Genomic DNA, 21424 nt, shown 5'->3' with positions numbered 1-21424 from the left:
CAAGATGGCATATGCACGACCGCGTCCTTTTTTAAGATTTTTTACTCAACGAGTTTTAGGTTATTTATTCATATATAAATCATTTTTGAATAAAATTGTGAATATTTTATTGCCTTTCTTTTTCTTATATCTAACGAAAATATTTTGCGCTTAATATAACAAAATTTATTTATTATCATATTATGTGATTAACACGTTATAATACAAATGCTAACAATATTTTTTTATCTTTTCTGATTATAACTCGTCAATTACATTATGTGGAGACCTTATTTTTTTTTAATTTTTTATATATTAATAAATGATATATAATGGTAACAAAATGAACATGCTATATGGTAGACAAAAAAAACATTATTATATCATACAATAAAAAACATATATTCAACAACAAAAAATATTTTGGTATAACGCAGACCGGTGGATCGATGAAAACGATGTCGTATGGAGCATCGGACATAGCTACCGGAGCGGCGAGAGGTGCGATGGGGCTAGCCCAAGGCGCCGCTAACCTAGCCCACGGTGCGGCTTTAGCCGTTAGGAATACATGGGGAACTAACACAGAGAGCCACAATCTTCACACACCCCTTCCCAATGCACAACCACGGAACTCTAGATACTAATGTGTGTTATTAATGGTGAAAGTGAAATTGTTAAATATGTTGTAAAATCATTGATTTAAAGTTGTACTTATGAAATCTCATGATTTTTTGTATGTGACCAAATGTATAACATCAGTTGTTTAAAAGTTTGACAAATTCAAATTATTTTACAAGTTATAAACAAATACAACTATACGTGAAGGCGTCTTTTAAATTAAAATTATAAATCTCACAAACTATGGCTAGTAAATATGTTTATTTTTAACGTCTTTTTTAACTCCCCGGTAAGCCATTAGGTCTCCAATATCAAAGATACAAGAAAGAAAATGAAGATTTCTATACTAAAAAGTTAGCCATTCTAGAACTAGAATATAAAGATGTCTCTCTAATACAACAATTTTAGCCATTAACAAACTTCTGAGCCAGTTAATACACCCGCATCATAGTCACGTGTTTAAGATCGTTTAAATTAGCCTTAAAAGAAACGAAACAAACAGATCAAACATTAAAATTCTGTTGATTTATGTTTTAAAACATAAGACGCGTTCAAAAGTAGACGATTTGACAGCCTAACCATTGATCAAAAAAGAAATATACATAGGTAATTGGGGTCTGCCATTTACATTCCAATCACAACAACCAGATGAAACACGATTCGGATATCATACAATTCCATATTCCATAACTTTAATAAACCAAAAGCTGCAACCCACATGTTGGATCATGAATAATAACTAAGAACCTTTTCTGCTACGGCTGCTAGAACCAAAAACTGACCTTGAGCTGTTGGACGGACTGTACAAGTCCTTAGGACTTCCGCCTCCATGAGAAGAAACATTTCGTGGTGAATTTGAACTTGAGCTTGACTCTATACCTCGTGTGCTTTCTTTTTCCAGAATTTTAGCTTCATTTGCAAGCATGCCCAGCTGGTTCACAAATAAATTAAAATGATTTTTTTCTAGATGTAGTGAAGTGGGCGGGTAACGAGTCAAGTGAAACGGTTTAATTTGGCGAAACCAAACCGATCACCTTTACCTGTTCACTGGCCAAACCAGTCATAGCGGATGACGTAATAAATAATATAAAAATCAAAACTCTGTGTGTGAGTAGGGTTAGGTTTATTTTAGAACTTCTAAATAACTTAAGAACTCTTAGCAACTAATCATTTAATCTATTATATATATTTATTATTATTTGAGGATAGTTTTGTCAGATGTAACCTTATGAAGTTATGATTACATATACGTAAATTGCAATATTTGTTATTACAAATATGTAAATTGGTTATTACACATATATGTAATCACAAAATTAACTATGATAAATGACAAAACTACATTCAGATGATATTAAATATATGAATTAAATAAATAAAATGATTGGTTGTTAAGAGTTCTTAAAAGTTAATTTTTTTGGAATTCTGTTGAGAAACTTAACTCTTTAACAACTAATCATTTCATTTATTTATTTAAAACTATTTGAGGGCGGTTCTATCATTTATTATACTTAATTTTATGATTACATATGTAATCACAAAATAAACTTTATGTTTTGGTGTGAATTTACAGTTTGAAAATCCAGTCCGACATATAACAGGACAGTTCAAATGGGAAACATTTAAATAGGCTTAACCAGACCGGCTCCATGCTCGGTTCTTGGTCTAATTGTTAAACAGTGCGTGAAACAAAGGGTTATATACTTATAATAAGCAAGTATAAGCAAGCAACAGTATACTTTCATACCCGGATCTCATTCTCTTTTATACGGTCCTGAAGAGCAGTTATGGCTGGAGTTAAGCTGCAAACCAAAGTTTAATGTAGTGAGCTATGAAGCTAATAAAACTGACGCTTTATTTCTTAATAAAGGATAAAAAGAGTTGTGATTTCTAACCAATATTCCATTAACTTGCAGATAGAAGCTTGATAGGTTGATGTATGATGAATAAAAGAAAGCGGATGCACTTTCCCGTCCCTGTATTCAACAGAAATAAACAAAATCAGATATATTGCAAATGGGTTGAAATTGGTGCCTCTAATTATGACATTAGATGTGACAAAGTATGATAGTTACCTCATATTTTGTAAAACTGCTTGATGGTATGCTGTTTTTTCCTCCTCATACAACACGTGTTGTAAATCAGTGAATGAAGTCAGAGGAGATTCAAGATTGAGAAGAGACAAAGTTGGCAAAACATGAAGAGGGACTTCTTTCCTCACGTATTCTGCACCGCTGTCAAATATTTTTTAAAAAGTACGTTTAAAGTAACAGTATTATACTGAATTCTTGACAAATAGTCAAAGGCCACATGTGTGTACCTCATTTCCAAATTGGAACGGTGCATGGCTTCTTGCATGCTGTCAGACATATCCATGGGATCAATATCAACTGTTGAACTTTCTATGGTGGTAGAAGGGTAGCTGGATCCTATTTTTCCACTATAATTGGAATCAGCATTTGCAAATAAACCCTTTAAGGCAGAAGAAGATTTTCCTAAACTCTGAAAATTTATATATGAATAAAGTTAATAATATAAATAGAAAAAAGAGGACCTATAAACAGATAAAGTATGTTCTTAGATGGAAGAATTGTACCAGAGAAACTTAAATGAGAAACTTTTTGGGTATTTGTACATGAATGGATGTGATTTGTGTTTGATTTGTGCCAATGCTAGGGTGCGGTAATATGTGATTTGTGTGAGATTGTGGGTATTTGGTTTCCAACACATGTACGTTCATCCAGATATTATTCCTAGTTTCCTACATTTGGGTGTTAGTCAGATTTTTGCTTTTGTCTGTTGTGCCTTGTATCTGGGTTTACCCTTGATTGTGTGGTGTGTGCTATGTCATCCAGTTTCTTATTAGTTTTTGTGTATGAGTTTTGTAATGTTGTTTGGCTTGAGTGGTTTGTTGTGCATTTTTATCTATGTTCAAATTGTTCATTGCCCTATCGAGTCATGATTATTTCTTGCGATTGTGTCCTACAATCCTAGCTATTATAAACTCACTTTTTTAAAAAGAGGAAATCACATTTAATTACGTTTAGCAGTGACAAGTGTAACACGCAGATCAACTATTTTTTATGAGGCGAAGAGATAGCTATGGGTGGAAGGATTGCAAGGTTATACCAAGGGAGACTGTAGTAGCTCAGCATAGACCATTTGTGGTAGATATAGTCATCAGAAAATTGTTGGTTGAGGTGAAGAAAAAAAATAAACGTAGGATTCAATAAGGAGATTTGAAGGACCAACAGAGTACAGTGTTTAGATATAAGATCGTCTCGACTCTCGACAAACTCAGCTGGACTAAATGGGGACGCAAAACCAGATGTGGGATGCTACGGAGACCACCGCTATACAATTAGTAAACAAGACGCTCAGTGTCACAACGGGAACGGCAAACAGGCATAAGAAGTCTTGGTAGTGGAATGAGAATATGCAAGGTCTAAAAAGAAACAAGCAACAAAGTTTCAGGGAGTTATGAGGTGCACTGAGATCGAGGGAGAAATATACAGAGGCCAAGCAAAGCGCAAAGAAGGCAGTCTCTGAGAAAGGCCTGCCCTTATCCCGCCCTCCCTAAACTATAATTGAAAGATAATCCAAAGAAGAAGGGTTTCGACCAAATCAAGCAGGTCTCGTTTATTCAGGTAACTTGTTATAAGTGCACGCTAACGACCAACTAACCAATTACAACTCCATCCTGAACATTACAAATCAGACCCTGATACCCTGTACTATTCTATCTTTCTATTTACTACAAGTTTAGTCCCTGCACTCTTTTAGTTCGTAACACTCTAAAAGTAACTTTGCTATGAGAGGGATTTTACTGAGTACGTTTGTTTATTGAAATTTTTTTAAGTTGAATTGCTTCATGTAATGTAAATATAAAATAACTATTTCAGGTACTTTAAATATATTGCACCCTTCATAAAGTTCAATTGTGGGAGGTTTTATCATTCAAATTTCATAGTTTAAATATTGGCCCATTCCAATAATTATAATTAAAAACAATTTGTATAGAATAAATGTATCACGAATCCTAATGTTATGGCCCAAACCCTCAAATGGTCAATAAGTTGTATTTCAATCTATAAGACTAACAAAAATTTAGAAAGATACCTTCGAAGCTCCCATAGCAGCTCTTGAATCACCAGTGTCAAGTTCTAGACCTTCTGCCCTTGTTGATCCAGAAATTGTAAGTGAATTATCTGTGCTTAATGATGATTCTAGATCTATAACTGAATTTTTACTTATAGGAGATGCAGGAACAACTCTTAACATATTACTTTGCTTTCCATCTAGAGACTGAAACGCTGTAACTTGTATTCTTCCAACCTGATATCCTTACAAACATATTCAAATTATCTCTCCTTATAACCAATAAATATTAAAATCAATGCACTGTTACTGTAAAAGGAATCACATGCAACTCTAAACACGATATGAAATGCCAATGATTTATTATCATTTTAGAGCCGCCAGTGAAAAGATTTTAAGTAAAAAGTTACAAATTATTTTCAATATAGTTGTAGACTGTAGTTAAATATAGAACCTTGTATTGATCTTCATTGAAACATGAAAAAATCAATCCTATAAACCCAGAATCTAGAAGTTGATACATAGCCTGAGTCCGCACATCTGCAAAAACAATTGGCACAACGGTGCACATTTATTGAGAGAAAGAAAAAGATATATATATATTAACATAATAATATAAACACCAAGAAATTAGATTAAAAAAAAATAATCATCATCAAAAGTTTGACATAGAAACACCATTACTCTATTCAATTTTCTGACTCATTATAACTTATAAGACTTCAAATTTTCTCTTGTAACTTTTGATTTCAGAATATTTGCAATATACTGTGACATGACTATGTTTTCTGACTCATAATAAAACTATACACTTTCACATACCAACATGAGAAGGAAGGACTGTAATATGAGGATGTGAATGATACCAACCAATCACTCTTGTGGTTCTTCCAGTTTCAGCAGTCATTTTGTGTAATGGAGTTAATTAAACAAATTCAAGCATTTTGTAAAACAGAGTAAAAAAAATGAAGTTTTTTGTTTCAATAACAATAAGAAAGTTTATATATAAAGGATATCTCAGCCTGAACTGATGCAGCTGTCAACTGCTCAGGATTTGTCTCAACACGGTCTTTCTGCCTATCGGACCGTGGTTGTGGCAATGCTCCCCAAATTAACGCAGTTGCACTCCCGTTCTTTGAATGCTGAAATTGCAATATTTTCATATTAGAAACCAACTACACATTATCCTCTGGTATCAATGAAAAAAGAGCTAATAGATATAGACACCAAATTATAAATAAAAATTACAACATCTTATCTCATCAACACAGAATCAATGAGCAAAATGTGATGATAAAACCTAAAACCAAATAATATAGCCTCTAAATAGTTTCCTCAAAGGCTCAAACTGAGAAAGAACCTCATATGAGTAACAACATATAGGTTCATAATCATATATGCACACCAGAACAATTCCCTATGGCATGATCCTTTTCCGCAGATAACTACACAAAAATCCTCGATCAGATGAGATAATCAAATGTAATGCTACAAAAAATATAGTATAACCTCTAGAACACTAATTCCTCTAACTAAGTGGACTATTAGAAGCAGAATACACAAAAATCCTGATCAGATGAAATAATCAAATGTAATGCTACAAAAAATTTAGTATAACCTCTAAAACACTAATTCCTCTTAACTAAGTGGACTATTAGAAGCAGAATTCATGTTCCTAATCATACAGACCTATATAGTTAATACGGTAAAAATCGGATATCTGTCAAGGACCGGTATTTGAGATATAGGTTATCGCAGTGGGACTCCTACCGTTAACAAATTAACCTTTTTCAACTTGCAAAACACTAACAAATGAGCACTAGCAATTGACAATTAAGACTAAAAACACTAATAGCAGCATTAAGAAGAAAGACCAGTGGAAGAACTAAGAAGAAAGGTACTAAAATCGAGAAAATCGGTGTGATATATCGGTCAAACATCGGTCACTACCGCCAATATTATCGGTACCGATATTCAGACCTATATTTCACAAGGGGACTGATAACCGATATATCACCGACTGAAGGCAACAACAATTCCCTATGGCATGATCATCTTCTAGCAGATAACTACACAGTAATCATCAATCAAATACAATTTCAATCACATAAAGCAATGCAAAATGTATATAAATAAGCTAAAAACCCTAGAAACAGTTGTAAATAGCTAAAAACGATATAAAGGATAATACGCGAGTGTAAACTAATTACGACCTGAATATCACCGAGAAGAAGCCCCATGATTTCTTCAGTTTCGGTAGACAATGCGTGCGTGAGACACGTCAGCCACACATCCTCCGCCATTTTGACACTCGTTAGCGACATTTTAATCACCGGTTCTCTGATTGATAGGAAAACCGCCGGTTATCGGTGTGTTCGTCGTACGGTGTGTGTGACGGTGATCGGAAAAAGTTAGGTGCGATCGGAGTGAAGGCGGTTAAGGTTTGGAAGCGATGAGTTGAAGTCAATGTTGATAAATGCTTCCCTGGTTAATATTGGTAGAGTTATTGGTTTACTGGTTGGATGGGTTTTGAAAATTGATAAATGATTTGGTGATAATAAAGTTAAGAGTGGCGGAAAGTTAATCAAAAAATTTTGTGGTGACGTTGATGACCGAAAGACAAAGATACATGTACCAATCCGAATAGGTTTGATGCAAAATTATTATCGAGGCGATGTCTCACAGGAAGCAACCTCTCTATTCTCAAGGGGTAGAGGTAAGACTGTCTACATATTACCGTCGACTTGATAGTAGTTTTTAAAACTTTTTAACCCCTATTGTAGTGTTTTTAATATAACATATTTCGTGGCTTTTATTAGTGATCCTTGAATTAGCTCGAGCTTTATGTTATAAATGATAAGGTCCATTAACATGCCTAAATGCCTAATGGGTTTATTAAGCTCTATGAAGCACAAATACTCATAATAATTCACATCCATAAAAAGATGGTATTTTTAGGACTATCTTCAATGCTGGAGGAGAAGAGAGACCCTTACATATCATTGATGAGATAGCTTGATTATATGGATGGGAAAGAGATAAGAGATATGAAAAAGGCTATTGTTAAGGTTGAATAAGGACGAATAGAGAATAAAGAAAAATAATGTTTGTGAGAGGAGAGAAGGGACCCACAGTTCACACGCTGTTGCAGAAAGGCGGGGGGGGGGGGGGGGGGGATAGTTTAAAGTTTTTAGTATTTATTATCTCCATGGTGTAAAATTACACCAAAACAAAATGATTATGTATTTGAAACTCAAAAAACCTCTATCAAATTAAGATTTACCATAAACTTAAGTGTCATGTTCTTATTAAATAAATGCCTTGCTTTAAGTTGTATTGAGCTCTTTGACACAATATTTGGGTTCATCAATTTCGTCACATCACCCTAGCTATTTAGTGTCAACATTAACGATTAATATTTCTAACCACCATCTTAATTTCAAGCCTAGCCGAGTTAGTTCAATATGAGTCTGAATCAACCTTAAGCTAGCCTTGTCTAAGCTCAGTTCGACTCACTAACATAATTCATGTGCTATTCCCCATCGCAATACGAGTAGACCCTCCATTAGATACTGATTTTGAATTTTATTTTTTCACAAGTGATAACGACATGTCATCTCCATCAACAAATTTAAAACGTTTACATAAATGAGAAAAAGGAGTCCTGTTATGCGGTTTCTACGAATTAAAAGAAAGTGTGATTTACGTGGACCAAAATTAGTGGGCCAATCCAAAGCCAGCTAGTTGGGCCTCGAACATAACGGAACGAAGTAAAACACAAACAAACCACTTCCAGTTCCAGTTGTTATCATCTTCAAAAGCTTTCACCGGTTTCCATGGCTGCCTGTAAGTACTCTTCTTACGGTTATTTGATCATAATTACGATTGATTAGAAGCTGATAACGTGCATTTGGTTATATGTTACCAGGTAGCTTTGGAGGTTCCGGTTTGAAACTGTATAACTTGAGGTTAAGCCCTGGTAGAGTCGAATTAGCGAACTTACAACGGAATTGTTATGGATTAGGGTTTAGAAAATCGTTAGGGTTTGACGGTTTGGGGATGGGGAAAACGTACAATCCGTGCCTCTGTGTGTCTGCCAAAAATGCTCAGTGTAAGAAAGTTGGCATTTGGTTTGAGTTTTGTGATTGTATGTAATCGTTAAGTGGGAAGTTCGTTTACATTCGTTCGTTTAATATATGAATGAACACAAACACAAAATTGTGTTCGTTTAGGTAAATGAACGAACATGAAAAAGGTTGCGTTCGTTCATTTGTGTTCGTGAGCGTTCGGTAATGTGTTCAATTATGTTCGTTTACATTCCTTTTTTTATATTCATTAGTTAAGTTTTTGTTTTATATTTTATAGTATTTTATTTGTAATAACCAACCTAACATTTCGCTAATGGTTTTAAAAAGTCTTGTCCTAACTAACAACAAATTTAACTTGCGCTTCGCTACATCATCATAAGAATGTTGTTTTTTCTTTGTATTAATTCCTTAACAAACGAACATGAACAAGGCTTCGTTCGGTTTGATTCGGTTCGTTTACAGCTCTAATTGTAGGGTGTTTGTTTATTATTAGGGTTCAGGGTTTAATTGATCATTTATGCAAAACTTGATCTTTCTTCAAATTGCTAGACACAAAACCGAGCGTGGCTTTGCTCGTGCTTGGCTTGTTTACAAACTGAATCGAACCGGTTGGCTCAATTATGAACCGAGCCAAAATTGAATGAGCAATGCTCAGCTTGTTTACAAACAGAGCCAAAATCGAACATGCATTTTTCGATCGATCGTTGTTCGAGTTTCTGAGAATTACTTCTCTTTTTTTACATTAAAAATTTCTATAAGAAACAAGTTTTAAGTTGGATATAATGTATGTGAAACGGTTTAAAAGCTGTGCGTGTGTGTGTGTAAAAATTTAAAAAATAATTCGTACCTTTGCTCGTGCTTGGCTCGTTTACAAACAGCACGAGCATTTTGCGAGCGTGCGTCAAGCAGTTTAAGTAGCCCTAATGACATTCATGATCTAGATGGTTTAATTGATTCAAATCTTACAAATTCATGTTTCTTAAACTATAAAATGTAACAGCTAGTATGGATTTACAAGTTCCTTCTGAGGTGGGGATATCATCTGAATCAACAAGTCAATTCTCTCCAAATGCTTCAGAGGTAATTTATAACATGTAATGTATTCGATTATGCATCGTTTTTTATATTTAGCATTTAAATTATTTGTTCCATTTATATCATAACTACAGGTGGAGTCTCTTTTAACAGACGTTTGTGATACAACCTCAATTGCAGAGTTTGAATTGAAAGTGAGTACATTTAATGCATTGTAATGACTATAACGCCCCTGTATATCTTTATCCATTTTGTAGTTATATATATTTTTTTATTGTTTGTTGTTATTAGCTTGGTGGATTTCGGTTACATGTACTGAGAAACTTAGCAACAGAAGAAAATACAAATTCTCCACCACCCGTTTCCGCCCTAATAATCAGTGAAAACGTGGTCCCAGCCGAACAAAACGGGTCAGCATCATCACCGTCTTTAGCCATTACTAAAGCTGAACCTACTTTTGGTGGGATTCAGAAGTTTCTAGATACAGCTGTTGATGAAGGATTGACTATAATTCACTCTCCCAGGGTGAGAAACAATACATTGAATATTTGCTTCTTTTCAATATCAGAAATTTATTGATTTTTTTAATTTAAAATTATGAAACTTGAATTTTCATACGTGCAATGCAGGTTGGCTACTTTCGAAGATCACGAACCATTAAGGGGAAACGAGCACCTCCGTCTTGCAAAGAGGTAATCCCCATAAATGCTTCTAAACATTATTATGAATGCTAAGAAGATAGTAGTTTATACTTTTGTTAGGAATTATATTATTTTTTGTATGATTGTTGCAACACTCACATGTAGAATTGCTCATAAACTCTTTTTTTTAAGTGTGCATGGGTCGGTTTTGGGTTCAACCGAACCAAAAACTGAAAATTTGGCCTTTTCGGTTATCACAATTGGTTGTTTTTTTTTTTTTTGGTGAGGGGGGGGGTTCATTTGGGCTTGAAATTTTTGGGTTGAAAAAAATTGCCCAAAATAATGAATTTGGGCTCAAAGCTTTGGCCTGTATTTTTTTCTATTTAATGGCTAATTAATTATAACACAATTGCGCCTAAAATTTTTGGGCGGCACCATTTATTACTTTTTTTATACTAATAACTTAACATTCTAAAGTAAAATTATAATCCATGATTTTAATAAAAAGTCGATTTATTTGGTTTTTATGGGTTCGGTTATAAAAGTCGGTTCGGTTTTCGTTACATGTAAAACCAAAACCAACTTGAAAATTATGTTTTTTAAAAGAACATAATAACCAAACCATCTGTTTTCAGTTGGGTTCGGCTATTTTGGTTTCATGCAACGCCGCTATGCTTATATTCTACTGAACTTGTAATTTGCATGTTTAACAGAAGCAAGTGGTAAAGGAAGGGCAAGTTATTTGTTACATTGAGCAGCTTGGTGGGGAGCTTCCCATTGAGGTTTTCTACTTTCTTTTTTCCTTTAATTTGTTGTTCAACTTAATGATTATGTTTTTTTATAAATCTCATCAGAAACCGAATTAAAGTAAAATTCCAATTGCTAATCTTTAAATTCATGTTTTATTTTATTTTTTCTGTTTTTCAGTCTGATGTAGCAGGAGAGGTTATTAAGATACTTCGCAAAGATGGCGGTATGCACAATTTATTCTTTTTATCATCAACAGTGTGTGTGATTACATGTTTGTTTGTTGTGAACAGATCCAGTGGGATATGGTGATGCTTTAATTGCAGTTCTTCCCTCTTTTCCCGGGATCAAGAAGCTACAGTAAGTTCATCAGTGTGATATCCGGCTGCAACCGTTCTCTTTTGGCCAGATGGCTTAGTATTTATGGAGATTGTTTGGTATACATGCATATTAGAAAAATCCATTTACAGCAAAAAGATCTTTGTCCTAGCTTTTCTCCGCAATATTTTTTTTTGTATTTATTGAGACTTGTTCTTGTCATCATTTAGAGATGTGGTTGATTTGTTTAGCTTGACTCAAAATGGTGTTAAAAGTGTTTTTGGTCCAAGCCTCTGTTGATCACTTGGTTGAAACAGGGTTCTAGATAATATTTTCTATTTTAGAACTTCCAAAGAAGTATTGAAAAACCGAAAAACATTCTTTGTTTACGCAACTTTCTGTTCCTCGTTCGGTCTGATGCACGGATCTAAATAAGACTACCTTAACAGAGATTACGTGCCACCATGGGAACATCGGATCTCTATCTACTCGGTATTCAAATTAGGTAACATAGTAAATAAAATGCGATTAAAAAATACATTGACATTCTAAAATAAAGGAGAAAAAAGTCATCACTCACCCAACTACGCAATTTCAACTTCACATGCTTTAGTGAAGAAAAAACATCTCACAACAATTGTCGTTAAAACAAGTAAAACTGATAACTTTGATAAGCGACGGTTAAACCAATGGACATGGAGTATGTTTCCGTGTTTACACCTACATTTTCAATACATCCAATAATTTGTTCTTCAGTTCTAGTGGTTTCATAAAAATAATGGTTCAGGGTTTAAGTCGTTTTAGAATCTACGAGTATTATTCTGCGGGCCAAAAGAGAAACGAGACATCTAAAAAACACTGCCTTTCATAAACACAAAACAACGTGAAATTAGAATATCTAGTTCATGAAACAACACTTGCAATGTTGTTAACTTGTTAAGCTACAGAAAAGTTCCATGAACCCCACCTACACTCTGTCATGCTTCTTCCTTTCTGACCTGTCGTGTTATGTTCCGTCTTCAAAGAGGTTCATTTGTATTTGGACTTCAAAAAGGTCCACTTGAAACAAGAAACAATCTTTTTAACATCATCTTTTATAGAAAGGAAGGCAGAAAGGACTGCTATTGACATTGTCGGGTAGCAGATGGAGATGGCGTCTTTGTAATACTTAAACGATGGATGTCCTTTTGACGACCGTGGGTCCTTATAAAGTCCCCAAATTAACAAAAGCATGCCAAAAAGCCCCAATCTCCTTGATTTAACCAGACCTATTATCGCCCCCGCCACAGCCAAATAACTTCCTGCTAGAACCTGATGCAATCATGCAAACACAACTTTTATATGAGTTTCGTATCTGTTTTTAATCGGTTTATAACGATCAATAAATATTTTGGCTTTAATTAATAGAAAAATTATAAAAGGATGGATTAGAAACGCACCTCGATATGCTGTAAATCATTTGTTATAGGGTATCGTTTGAGATCTTTCATATTGTATGTGTCAAGTAGTTTATTGTACTTTGGAGGAGGCTTCCTGTTAATAATGGCTTTTCCAACAGCACCTGGATATAAGAGAGCCTTAACTACACCCGACGGAATCACTTCACTTGCAATCAATTGTGAAGATGTTAGTTCCATTGGTGTTGTGCATTTACCGATTCTACATGGGAACCTGCATAGAGATTACAATAAACACAAATCAACAACATTTATTTCATATTCATGTTTGAACAAATCATGCTTGGAACCGTCACATAAAGACGTGAGTCTAATAGTATTTAAAGATTCAAGGAAAACACTAAAAACTTATAGAAACAACTATTTACTATGGTAGTTGAACCGCAGAGATTCAAACTATATAATAAGTTTCATATAATCATCCAAACTTAAGTACTTATATAAAGTTTTCTAATGTAGATTTGGCTGCACTAATGCAACCCAAACACACTCAAAGTTGTGTAAAATACAATTAAAAACATATATACTTTACATGATCAAGAAAAATGATCAAACTAATCCTTTTCAACTCCTAAATTCCTGGATATTAAGACTGCATTTATCCCTTCAATCAATCCAACAAAACCAGCCCTAAATTAGTTCATTATATATAAAAAATATAAAACAGCAAATCCAATTTAAACACCAAAAACACTCATTAGCAACATTAAGACACGGATTTAAACAAGTCTTAAATGAGTCGATTTATATACGACACGAAACCTGCTAAGCCCAAACCCAAACTTGTTTCACTTTGTGTCATTTCGTGCCTGTGTTAAAAGTTCCGCGTCAGAAATTGACAGCCCTATCTATTCCTAATTTCCTATACGGCCATAACGGATCAAGTAACTAAACACACACACACACAATATGTATATGTATATGTATGTACGTCATTATCTTACCGCATTGCCTTTATATCAATTCATCTACAAAAAAAACCTAATTCCAGTCACAATATCAAATTATCAATAATAAGTAACCGTTTTTTTTTCACAGAAACTGTTGAAACCGCTTAATAAACGAACCGCTTAATAATCATCAATACGATACGAACGTTTCATACATCGACTTACGATAAAATCAATAAAAAATTAGGTCAAATGTAATCAATCAATTAACGGTTTTGAATTAAAAAAACTGCAAATGTAAGTATTAATAATAATAATAAGAATAAGAAGAAGAAGAAGAAAGTGCAACAGAATGATACCTGAAAAGTGGAATCTGGAAGAAAATGAAGAAAAAGAAGATTCTAGAAGCAGTGAAAGAGATGATTGTTGCCCACACCTTCACTTTTGATGCCATGCCGGATTTGATTACGATGATTCTATTCTTTTTGCTTTTTTTGCTTTTTTATTATTATTATTATTATTATTATTATTTGTATTGTATTATTTATATTAATATTTATATACACGCGCTTTTCTTGTTTCAAATCGGGTCGGCGATCGGCTACTGGTATGGCCCACGATGAAATTTCATCGTGGACCCCAACTGTTTTTCTCCATAACCGTCTCCTCCTTGTTTTATTTATAGATGCATTTAAAAAATAAATAAATAAACAATTTTCTAGTGTCGTGTGCATTCGTAGTTATGCCTAAGAATCCGGAAAAACCGACTGAGATGATCAATACTTGTCATCAAAAAATTCAAACCGAACTGAAACAAAAACTGACGGTTTGGTTTTATACTTTTGTAAAAACCGAATTGAATTTCTAAATTTTTTATTTTTATTTAAGTAAATTATAAGAATTTAATATTTTTTTTGTCTATTAGTTAACAATTAACAAAATTATTTATGCCTGAATTAATTATTTCCGGCCAACTTTTTTTTCGCTCTAAAATTCTCAAACTCAAATGGCAAGAACCGACACTGATGGAAACCAAAACAAAAGCCAAAAAATCGAAACCGAACAGTTTCAAAATATCTGATAACCGAAGTTTTGGTTTTCTAGTTTGGTTTTAACACAAAACCGCACCAACACCACACACACTCCTATTTATGCCACAACAAATTCACACATATAGCTATGATATACGCGGATACATTATTATGTGTATACTTTGACATCTGATACACAAAAACCAACGTCACACGAATCATGTTATAGTATCCACGTTTTATATATGTTTATCTTCTAAAAGTTATTTCGTGGTCACATTTCATTTTTAAGTTCTCTCAAGAAAACATTAGCCCTCAAATGTGTTATTTAAATTAGGTCATACGCTCAAGGGTCATTCGAAAAGTTATATTTATGAATTATGATGAAACTTATGCTAAGATTTTAGGTTCAAGCTCGTGAGGTTAAGGCTCAATGATCATTACACAACAATTAGTGTTGGGATCTCATACCCTATACTTAAGATGCAAATTCAATTTTCCTTGTGGTAACTTAAACTTAGAGTAAGTAGTACCCTAGTAAAAGTAGAGATGTCTCGTGTATTTCATGACTATAAGGTTGTACACTATGTTCTCAAACTTGTACATTTCAGCCATGATTTTCAATACTCTCTTGTATAATTATGTTAAATGAATTCACATGTAACCTTTCAGAATGTACTTTATTAGAATTTTTATCACGAATTAATAATAACCTATTCAAAAGTAGTTTCATTCGTTTAGTATTAACATTAAAGAATATAACTACAAAATAAAAAAAAAACATTTCAAAATAATACAATGAAAGTTACATTTATTTAACGATGAAAGATACATATAAATTAAAAGGGGCTGGACGAACTAGCAAAGTACAAATTAAAATGAAAAAAAAAAAATACAGCTCAAAATTATATCACTTTCTCCAAACTATCTCTTATCTTTTCTCCGTGAATAATCCATCTTAAAGAAAACGCTTTCCGAGTCATTTTTAAGAATAGTAGTGAAAGGAAATAAAAAAACCCGAAAACATTTATGTTCATAAGGTTTTTAGTTAAAGCTAAACAAGTTTTTTAATTAAAACTCAATGAAAAAATTAAAAAAAAAACTTTTAAAATTTTTCTAAATTTAACCTCTTAACTTCCTTCAAAAAAATTTAATTTCCTTCTCTTCTTTACACAAAGTTAAATTATATCATTTACTTTTTCCTCATTTTATTCTTTTTTCTCTTTTCCTTAATCACTTTTTCTTCTTTTCATAATTCGTTTTTACTTTCGTTTACCATAAAAATCATATTAATATGACTCACTAAAGCGAGAACGATGAATTTGATTGAATAGTTCTCAATCTCATAACCAGAAAATAGAACTATAAAAGCTTATTACAATCTCATAAACTATAATCACAACTTAAATTAAGTTACGGAGACCATGATGGATAAAATTAGAGATGGACTAGCTTAACCTTTTAGTTATATAATAAATAAAAATCATATATTATATACAACTTATTTAATTTATACCTAATTAATATAATTAATTAATAAAATTTACCTATCTTGGAAATAACGTCCAACATATTGAGGAACAAAACTTTTCAAAACCCGCTTTAATGAACGTTACATGGATAATAAAAGTATTTTAAAAAGCAATAAACAACAAAATAATAAACAAAGTGACATTAACATTTCCAACGTATACGTGTAGACAAGTCCGATCGTCAAGCCTATAATCAACAAGGCTTCCGCTTCAACATCATCACTAATTTCTAGGCAAAAAAAATAACACACCACAAAGACACAAAAACATGGCAGGCTTACAGAGATCATCAGTATCATTCAGAAGACAAGGATCATCAGGTTTAATATGGGACGACAAGTTCTTATCCACCAAATGCACGCCACGGTCATCCAACGTTGATCAGGTTCAAATTGCCTCTTCAAACACGACGTTAAGATCCATCAACACCGTTAGACGGAATTCGTCTAGACACGTTGGAGAAGTTAATGGGACAGAGCCGTCGTCACCTAGGGTTCCGGTTTGTGGACTTTGTCGTGTTTTTGGTAAGGCTAATAATAATAAAATTCGTGCACGAAAAGATTTACGTAAACGTAGCATTGCTTGATTGATTTGAGAACATTGGATATTGCTTTGATCCTTGTGTTTTGTTAACATAATAAATAACGAGGTGTAAGATTTTGTTTATTTATATTTTATTTTTTAAGCGACGTGATGTGTGACGTCCAGAAAGACGTGTCTTCAGCTGGAAAGCTTTGCGTAGTTTATGGTTATTTGATCTAATTTGATAGACATTACCAAAGTTTCACTTTGAGGTGATCGGAAACATATTACATTTTGCTAATTGGATAACATATGACTTAATTTGGAAAAAAATAATGTGGATATTGGGGGTCTAAAAAATTTAAAAACCGCATATCACGAGCATTTTTGGATCAGTTTTGAGCTTAAACCAAACTAAAACAAAAATTTTGGCTTTTAGGTTTTAGTATTTTGGTTTACGGCGTGATCTTTGTATTTGTTTGGTTAAGTTATAGTCATGTTTTAATTTTACATTTAGGTATGAAATTTTCTAGTTTGAAAAAATTAGCCAAAAACGATATTTACTTAGCTAAAACTTTTAGGCTATTTTCTATGTTAACAAATAACCTTCGTTTAACAAATTTTTTCACATAAAATTTTGGACGAAAATCCCAATAAAAAAGATTCAAACAAGTTAGGCGCACTGCAGTTTAGTTGTTTTTTAAGCGAATTAAAAACCGAAATTAACACGTATTTTTCAATCTTCAAAGAAAACAAAACCGAATCGTCCGTCGACGGTTCGGGTTCATCTTTGACGGTTTTTCAGGTTTTGTTCACTTAGTCGTTTTTATTTCCAAGAAATTATAATGAATTGCACAAACCTTTATACATTTACACATTACGTTATCGTTTACTTAATTTTAAATTTATTCTCACAAAAGTTAGCCTCGATAAGTGAGTTATATTGCACATTGATTCGACCATGTCGCCACTAATAGGTCGTGACACACCTAACTGCCAGGTGAGCGTCATCAATCTCTACCAACTAATCAAAATCTAACAATGCCACAAAGGCAATGACCTACTACTACTATCACAGAATAACGTGTCCGCATCCCATGGGTAAATCCACATGGAGGATTGGTAGGTTAGACCATTGCAATGCGGCAACGCAAAACCCGTTGAACAAAACCACAACAGACTGAGAATGCTCTAACTAAAACCTGTTGCGATGCGGCGACACAAAACCACGAATTTGTGGTCGATAGCATTTAAGTTCGTAAGGCAACGACACTAAATCCAAAAAGTAAATTTGTGAGAACCCAAAACAGTATCGTCACAAGTGCAACTTATGACCATAGGGATACAAATTTGGTTGGTATCGACTAGCCCCGTGACCATATTGACACCAAACTCAAAAAAAAAAAAAATACTAACGCCTAAAATACTCATATGGCTTATGATACACAAAAATACATATTTAAAACGACGTTTATATGGTTGGTAAAATGCGGACATTGCAACCATGATGCTACGCAAATTCGGTCGGTTTCGGTTATGTTCGTTACAGTACCAGAACTAAAACATACTCTTGTAGCTTATGATGTATTTATTTAGTCGGTAAAACTAAGGCGTTGCGGCGGCAAGTCGACGCGGATACGGTCAATTTTAGGTACATTCATTACGGTATTAGAATTAAAAAAAACCAAAAAGAAAAATCACATTAAAATAATCAAAAATTGATTTTTTTTTAGAAAAAACAACTAAAATTAACTATAAACGATTATGTGGCGTGAACCACAAATATTTATCTATAGTTATGATGTATGTATTATAATGTCCAAGAAAATAAACATCGGTATTATATTTTTGCCTTTTTAGTAATATACGTTAAAATAGGTTGTGATATTTTTTTTAACAAATGTTCTTTATTTACACTAATAATTATTGCATTGTCTACGTTTGAACTTGAAACTTCCACTCTACGTCTCTACCAGATAAGCAAGACCCACATGAAAATTTGTGGTATTTTAATATGTTATTTTTTTATATTTGTTATACAAAAACGTTAGTGCATGTAGCATTTATTACCATAAAATCGTGCATCTATTGATATATAATATCATGTATTTATTGTTATATATTATTAAATATATATATTTATTTTACTTGCTTATCTAAATTCTTCGAGTATAAACTTACATGTCCGATTTCAATATATATATTTTTGTTGATCTTTCAAAACAAGTTATATGTCCGAGGAAAGGATCATCACTATTATATTTTCACGCTTTTAGTAATATTCATGATAATAATTTATGATTATTTTTTTAACGACAAATGTTATTTCCACTACTTTAAAACAATACTTTTACGTATTTGCCAATGATGAAAAAAGGACCTCTCCTCTAAAATGCATATGCATTTACCATGTGGGTCAGCCCCACACTGAATCAATGATTTTTTATTCTACAATGTATTATTTAATTTTTTTGAACTACATTTTATTTATTTTCATCTATGAGGTTTGAACCCTCATCTTTTAGAAAGACAAAACCTTATCTAAGACTATGTGTATGGATAAGAGCCCCTGTACGGGTGTTGTGTGTTATGTGACGCCACGTCACTATAGAGGCTTTATGATTAAAATGAGTATAATGGATCGAGCCCAACAATTATTACCTTATTATTATTATTTTTTATTATTGTTTATTTAAAAATAATAAATAAAAAACCCGCAAATCAAAACCAACCCTTCACCCCCACACCCGGCGCTGTGTGGGAAGCCCCCCTCCATGGCACCCATAGCGTCCTGAGGGGCGGTGTTCCCGGCACCATGGGGGTGGAAAGTGCCCCCACTATAGGTGATCTAACTCATTGATATCGTTAGATCAAATACTCTTTGATATGCACATTTTAATACAGTAAAACATTATTGTTATTTAATATCAATATATCATCTACTTACCGTAATTTAATATTAATATATATTTATTTCAAAGGCTCATATAAAATTTTCAAGTATAAATTTGTAATGCTTAAACAAAATCATCTCCTTGTATAACTTTTTGTTTAAATATACCAAGAAATCATAAAAATGTCATTCATAAAGCTTTACTTCGCATTTTTTCTCATACTTGTAATTGCCGGTAAACATACATCACTTCTTTTTTTTTAATAGAGCATTAATGTTTTGCCACTGTACTTATGACATATGAATAACACACTTTTAATGACTTACTAATTATTTTTATTGATCAACAAATGCTAACTAATCAGGGAGCATGGTGGCGATTGGCCATAAAACGTGTGAAGAATATTATAAGTTTAACCCATGTGTGTTGAATGCCAAGCTGCTTGCATGGCTAGAAGAAGGTCGTCTACAGGCTTTTGCGTTAAACCAGATTGTTGTACGTGTATTTGGATTTGTTAAGGCACATGGATTTTAATAAAAAGAAATATTTATTATCGCCTTTAGTGTTTTTTTTTTTAATTTGAAAGATTACAAATAAAATTGGCTCATTTTATATTTCATAGAAACATCCAAACGATTTACAATGAAGTGGCAGGTAAGCGGGCAACAAGCTGCGCCGCAACCCCCTTTTGGATAGTAAACCCAATCCGACTAAAAACAAAGTTTTGATTCTTATGGGCTGATACGTTACTATACACAACTTTCTGAACCCTATTCAAAAGGTCCACGACATCCGGAGTTAAAAAACCAAAAGTGTCAAAGGCGAAGGGGATAAACACGTGTTGATTCTCCAAACAAGCTCTCTCGTGTTTAGCAACCTTTAGTTAAAGAGTATAACGCTTGAATACATCGATGACGAAAGATAATCCAAGGCCCTGTTTGTTTTTGCCTCTTTTCTCTGAATAGAGGAATCAGACGTGGGGCTGTTTGTTTTTTTTCTGGCATTAAGAGGTTCAGCGTCTTAATAGCATCTGAACCAGTAAGAGCTTTTAGAGGGTCTGAAAACCTCTTAACCCAAAAAAACATACGTTTGTCTCCGGCCTCCATTAACTTCTAACCCGGAGACTAGGCTCCATCTCCGACGACTAGAGGTTCGTCTCTAGCCTCCACCTCTTAATGATTCAGATTTCAGACATTTGAACCACCTCTTAACATTCAGATGTGGTATTCAGATTCAGACTTAAATTTCTATAAAAAAACAAACGGGGCCTTAGATTTATTAATTTATTTAGATTTAGATTATCAATCAATCATGTCACTTGACCGAGGAGATTCTTCCCCCTTTTATTCTTGCTTCAAACTGTATTAATCAATAAAATATTTTATCTTATGTATACGATCTTGAGTTATATTTGTATTTTGTTGATTATATGTTACACGGGTCAAAGTAATTGAATTGTTTTTAATTTTTTAATGATTAACGAATCTTTCAAGCGAGCTGCTGGCTAAACTCATCCGTGAAAAGATGTTCGATTTCTAACAAGTTGCGGTGCACGAGGGTTATTCCTTTCTTAG

General features: G+C 33.3%; 4 protein-coding genes across 4 annotated transcripts; 2 read left to right on the top strand and 2 right to left on the bottom strand.

The window, feature by feature from the left end:
• Positions 1–1155: 1155 nt before the first annotated feature.
• On the bottom strand, positions 1156–7173 carry LOC143557246 (uncharacterized). The gene is made up of 10 exons (XM_077046363.1): positions 6909–7173; positions 5712–5837; positions 5518–5605; positions 5150–5235; positions 4717–4932; positions 2918–3099; positions 2673–2831; positions 2493–2573; positions 2345–2399; positions 1156–1528 (listed from the first exon to the last, which is right to left on the bottom strand). Exons 1-10 carry the CDS (start codon positions 7017–7019, stop codon positions 1337–1339), a joined length of 1296 nt encoding a protein of 431 aa, XP_076902478.1. The 5' UTR covers positions 7020–7173; the 3' UTR covers positions 1156–1336.
• Positions 7174–8382: 1209 nt separating this feature from the next.
• Positions 8383–11961, top strand: LOC143557223 (uncharacterized). Its single transcript, XM_077046343.1, has 9 exons — positions 8383–8541; positions 8624–8806; positions 9784–9863; positions 9953–10012; positions 10110–10343; positions 10448–10510; positions 11173–11241; positions 11387–11432; positions 11500–11961. Exons 1-9 carry the CDS (start codon positions 8532–8534, stop codon positions 11568–11570), a joined length of 816 nt encoding a protein of 271 aa, XP_076902458.1. The 5' UTR covers positions 8383–8531; the 3' UTR covers positions 11571–11961.
• Positions 11962–12379: 418 nt separating this feature from the next.
• LOC143557222 (uncharacterized) lies at positions 12380–14352 on the bottom strand. The gene is made up of 3 exons (XM_077046342.1): positions 14231–14352; positions 12964–13195; positions 12380–12835 (listed from the first exon to the last, which is right to left on the bottom strand). Exons 1-3 carry the CDS (start codon positions 14323–14325, stop codon positions 12554–12556), a joined length of 609 nt encoding a protein of 202 aa, XP_076902457.1. The 5' UTR covers positions 14326–14352; the 3' UTR covers positions 12380–12553.
• Positions 14353–16702: 2350 nt separating this feature from the next.
• Positions 16703–17020, top strand: LOC143557242 (uncharacterized protein At1g15400-like). Its single transcript, XM_077046359.1, has one exon. The coding sequence runs from the start codon at positions 16703–16705 to the stop codon at positions 17018–17020; it is 318 nt and encodes a 105-aa protein (XP_076902474.1).
• The last annotated feature ends 4404 nt before the right edge of the window (positions 17021–21424 follow it).

Source organism: Bidens hawaiensis, unplaced genomic scaffold, assembly GCF_021521415.1.
Source record: "Bidens hawaiensis isolate Kalapana, Puna unplaced genomic scaffold, B.hawaiensis_p1.1 tig00018849_1, whole genome shotgun sequence".
Lineage (NCBI taxonomy): Eukaryota > Viridiplantae > Streptophyta > Magnoliopsida > Asterales > Asteraceae > Bidens > Bidens hawaiensis.
The sequence above is the reverse complement of the archived record's forward strand: the minus strand, read 5'-3'. Positions and strand labels throughout refer to the sequence as shown.